The sequence below is a fragment of the Macrobrachium nipponense genome, chromosome 29, assembly GCF_015104395.2.
Source record: "Macrobrachium nipponense isolate FS-2020 chromosome 29, ASM1510439v2, whole genome shotgun sequence".
In the NCBI taxonomy this organism is placed as follows: domain Eukaryota; kingdom Metazoa; phylum Arthropoda; class Malacostraca; order Decapoda; family Palaemonidae; genus Macrobrachium; species Macrobrachium nipponense.
Window position 1 is genome coordinate 4,902,054 of NC_061092.1, and position 3,713 is coordinate 4,905,766.

At 46.4% G+C, this 3,713-nt stretch overlaps 1 protein-coding gene across 2 annotated transcripts in view; it reads right to left on the reverse strand.

Moving 5' to 3' along the window:
- The window catches only part of LOC135206056 (A disintegrin and metalloproteinase with thrombospondin motifs 3-like), a 115,793-nt gene extending 112,755 nt beyond the window's left edge, over nucleotides 1–3,038 (reverse strand). For both annotated transcript variants that reach the window (XR_010312667.1, XM_064237245.1), the window contains exons 1-3: nucleotides 1,862–3,038; nucleotides 535–618; nucleotides 1–38 (exon numbers count right to left, since the gene is read on the reverse strand). The exon at nucleotides 1–38 is cut by the window's left edge and continues 117 nt beyond it. Coding sequence is in view for 1 of the 2 variants with exons in the window: in XM_064237245.1 (XP_064093315.1) it covers nucleotides 1–38; nucleotides 535–618; nucleotides 1,862–2,894 (1,155 nt within the window). In the remaining variant the exon portion in view is untranslated. The remainder of the gene's footprint in view (nucleotides 39–534; nucleotides 619–1,861) is intronic.
- Between the last annotated feature and the right edge of the window lie 675 nt (nucleotides 3,039–3,713).

The window sequence follows — 3,713 nt, forward strand, 5'->3', positions numbered from 1 at the left end:
AGGGGGTCCCGCGGACACCTCCTTCAGGGCAGAGGAACCTAAAGGATAATAAAGAGGAGGTAAACGGTGAATAATGTTAGCTTAAATGCTTTTATGCTGCATTTAAAGGAATGTCATTTTTTTAATGAGGTGGTAAATGAAGTGTTGTTACATAATGTTTTATTCATTTAGAGAAATAGTAATAATTTTTATTTTTATTTTTAATGAGGTGGATGGAAATGAAGTGGATCGTTTACTTTTTTTTGTCAAAAAATTAAGTGTTTTTTCTTGCTAGTTTCTTTCTTTGTCGAAAAAAGTAGATGTTTTTTCATGTTAATTACTTTCTTTGTCGAAAAAAACGTAAATTTTTATCTTCTTAATTTCCTTATGCAATTAACTTTATTTTTTGGCTTTTTAATAATACTTTACATAAGTTAAACCTATTCATTTGTGTTCATGTATTCCAAGTCATCTGACAATGGTTTTATAACTTAACGATTTACATGTCTAATATCTAAAAATGATGAGGAGAGAGAGAGAGAGAGAGATACATACCAGCAGCAATATCAGTTTCCCAAAAAAGGTCAGGAGAATAGCCGTCCCAAGGCTCGCCTTCAAATGGATCTTGTGCTTTCTCTCCTGAAAAAAATAATAAAATTTGTTTATTTAATAATAAACTACAACAAAATTTACCCAATTAAAAAAATACAGTTCCCAATTCTCATTCATAACGAACCATGACCTTTTAATACAAGGGATTGAAGAAATCTACATTAGAATTACTTCAACAATTCATAACAGCCTACAATGTCAATAACGGTCCTACGGCTAAGTCAACTTAGATACCCAACCGTGAACTCCATGAACCACTCACTAAGATATACCTCCAATCCATGAACCACTCACTAAGGATATACGTGCTCCAATTAACCAACCTAAGAAATAAGTGCTCAATGAAACCAACAACTAGGGTGGGTAAGTGCTCCAATAAACCCACGACGGGATATCGTGCTCCAATGAACCAACGAACTAGGGAATATGGTGCTCAATGAACCACACTAAGGATATACGTGCTTCAATGAACCACTGCAACCTAAGGATTTACGGCTCCAATAACAACTAAATAAGGAGGTATACGTGCTCCAGTGAACCACCAACTAGGGATATAGGTGCTACAATGAACCACTCACTAAGGATATACGTGCCCCAATGAACCACGACTAGGGACATGCTCCAATGAACCACGGACTAGGGATACGCGTGCTCCAATGAACCACGAACTAGGGATATATGTGCTCCAATGAACCACGAACTAGGGATATATGTGCTCCAATGAACCACGACTAGGGATATACGTGCTCCAATGAACCACGAGCTAGGGATATACGTGCTCCAATGAACCACCAACGAGGGATATATACATGCTCCAATGAACCACCAACTAGGGATATACGTGCTCCAATAAACCACTGACTAGGGATATGTGTGCTCCAATGAACCACTGACTAGGGATATGCGTGCTCCAATGAACCACCAACTAGGGGTATGCGTGTTCCAATGAACCATCAACTAGGGATATGCGTGCTCCAATGAACCACCAAATAGGGATATACATGCTCCAATGAACCACCAACTAGGGATATACGTGCTCCAATGAACCACGCACCTTCTCCAAAAGAACAATGGCTATACCTGCTCCAATAAAAAAAAATACTGCTACGTCTCAGTCCACTAGAGTCAATATTACTTATCGATGCAAAGAATATTATCAATTTAACAAAAACAATTACGGGCTTTATTAGCTGGATAATCTAACATTTTCTCTTTAGATTATGAATACAATTTCTGATAAAAAGAATATCATTTTTGGATGTTGTCTTACCTAGAATCTCGGATGCTGTTGTTGTACTCGTTGGTGATGTTTTTGTTGTTGTTTCTTCTCCTTCTTCTTCTTCCGTCGTTCCGTTTCGGAATTTGGGAGTCTCTCTTTCCTCCACTCCCCCTCCTCTCCCTTCTACCCCTCGCCTCTTCTCTCTCTCCTGCCTCTTCTTTTCTCTCAGGAGCCTCTTGCGTTCCCTCTCTTTCCGCTTCTGCTCTCTCTTCTTCCTCTTCCTCTCTCTCCTCTCTTGCTTCCTCCTCTGCCTCTCGGCTTTATCCAGTTTCTTCTTCGGTTTCTTCGACTTGCATTTGAGGTCCTCCTCTTCTTCCACTTCCCCCTTCCCCGCCTCCCCCTCCTCCTCGACTACCCCGTTCCCTTTACTTCTCGACGCTTTGCTCTTTTTTCGGCAATTTTTCCTGTTTTTCCTGTTCTTCTTCTTCGCCTTCTTCTCCTCCTCCTCCGTCTGGATCTCGTTCTCGTTCGGGTCCGCGCCCCCGGAGGATGGCGCGTGAGCGGGTGAGTCTCTCCCACCGACGACGGAGGTTTCCGTCTCGTTTTGGGGTCTTCCGTGGGCGGCGACGCCTTCCACGTCTTCCCTCTCCGGGCTGCCGTCCCTCTTCTGCCGTTCGTTCTCGCCGGAGGAGGCGTTGGCCGTCAGGTAGAACTTCGGCCTCCAGAGGCTGGTGGAGCGGCTCTGCCTGTCGGCGTACTTAGGCCTACTGCTGCTGCTGCTGCTTCTGCTGCTGCCGCCGCCCCTCGTGAACTTGGGCGTGGTCAAGACGGCGTCTTTATTCCTGGCGAATTTCGGCAAGGTGCTGCTGCTGCTGCTGCCACTGCCGACGGACCTTCGTGATCTACTACGTACCTCCTGACCTTGATTTGATAGAAAACCAAGGCGTTTCCTCCTTTTCGATTTTATGTTTTTGATAAGGGCGGACCTTTTCGATCTCCCAGGCCTTAGGACGGAAAGGCTGGCCGACCGTTTTTTCCGGAATAAATCGTCTACCTCGAGGAAACGTGACGTCCCGCTCCCCATCTTGCCTCCTTTCACCCTCTTCTTTAACTACTCTCTCCTCTTCCTCTCTCTCTTCTTCTTCTTCTTCGTCTTCTTCTTCCTGGAATTCCTGATCCTGCTGGAAAGATAGATTGAGCTTACTCGTCACCGAATCCACCTTGTAGATAAGATGAGGCTGCGGCTCAGCGACTTCGTTGTCGGCGGCGCCTTCGTCGGGAGGGCGAGACCCCTTCAGGGGCTCGATGAAGTAACTCTCATTCTGCGTCTGGATGTAGCCCGTCAGGCCGTTGCAGTTGCTGATGGCGACCAGGCTCTGCTCGGCGTCCTGGAGGCGCCCTACGTAGAAGCAGTCGCCCGTCGCCTGCTTCAGGATCCGCCGGCCGTCACCCATCACCCACTCGATGACCGTGTAGGGCGTGATGAGCTTCGTGTTCGGAGTCAGTCGCAGGAACAGCTCCTCGTTGTCCTTATTTATAACTATGTACAGGTTTTCTTCGGCGGTGCCGTTGTTGTTACTCGAGGAAGGTTCCCGCCCTCCGGAGGTGGCGTCTCGCTTGGGTCTACCTTCTCCTCCTCCTCCTCCTCCCCCTCCTTCTCCTCCGCCGCCGGTCCTCGCGTGGTGGTAGCCTGACGTGACGTCTGGGGAGATCACGTGACCCTGGGAGTCCACCCTGAGCGGGTAGACTACCCGGGATTCTGCTTTTGGGTCGGCGGGCAGGCCCCATGACTGGAAAGAAACAGGAAAGGAAAAAAATAAGCAATGGGAAAATATGGAAAAAGAAATAATAAGGCCACTGAAAAGTAAGAAATGAAATTAGCTTTGTAATGTCCACTGTTCAA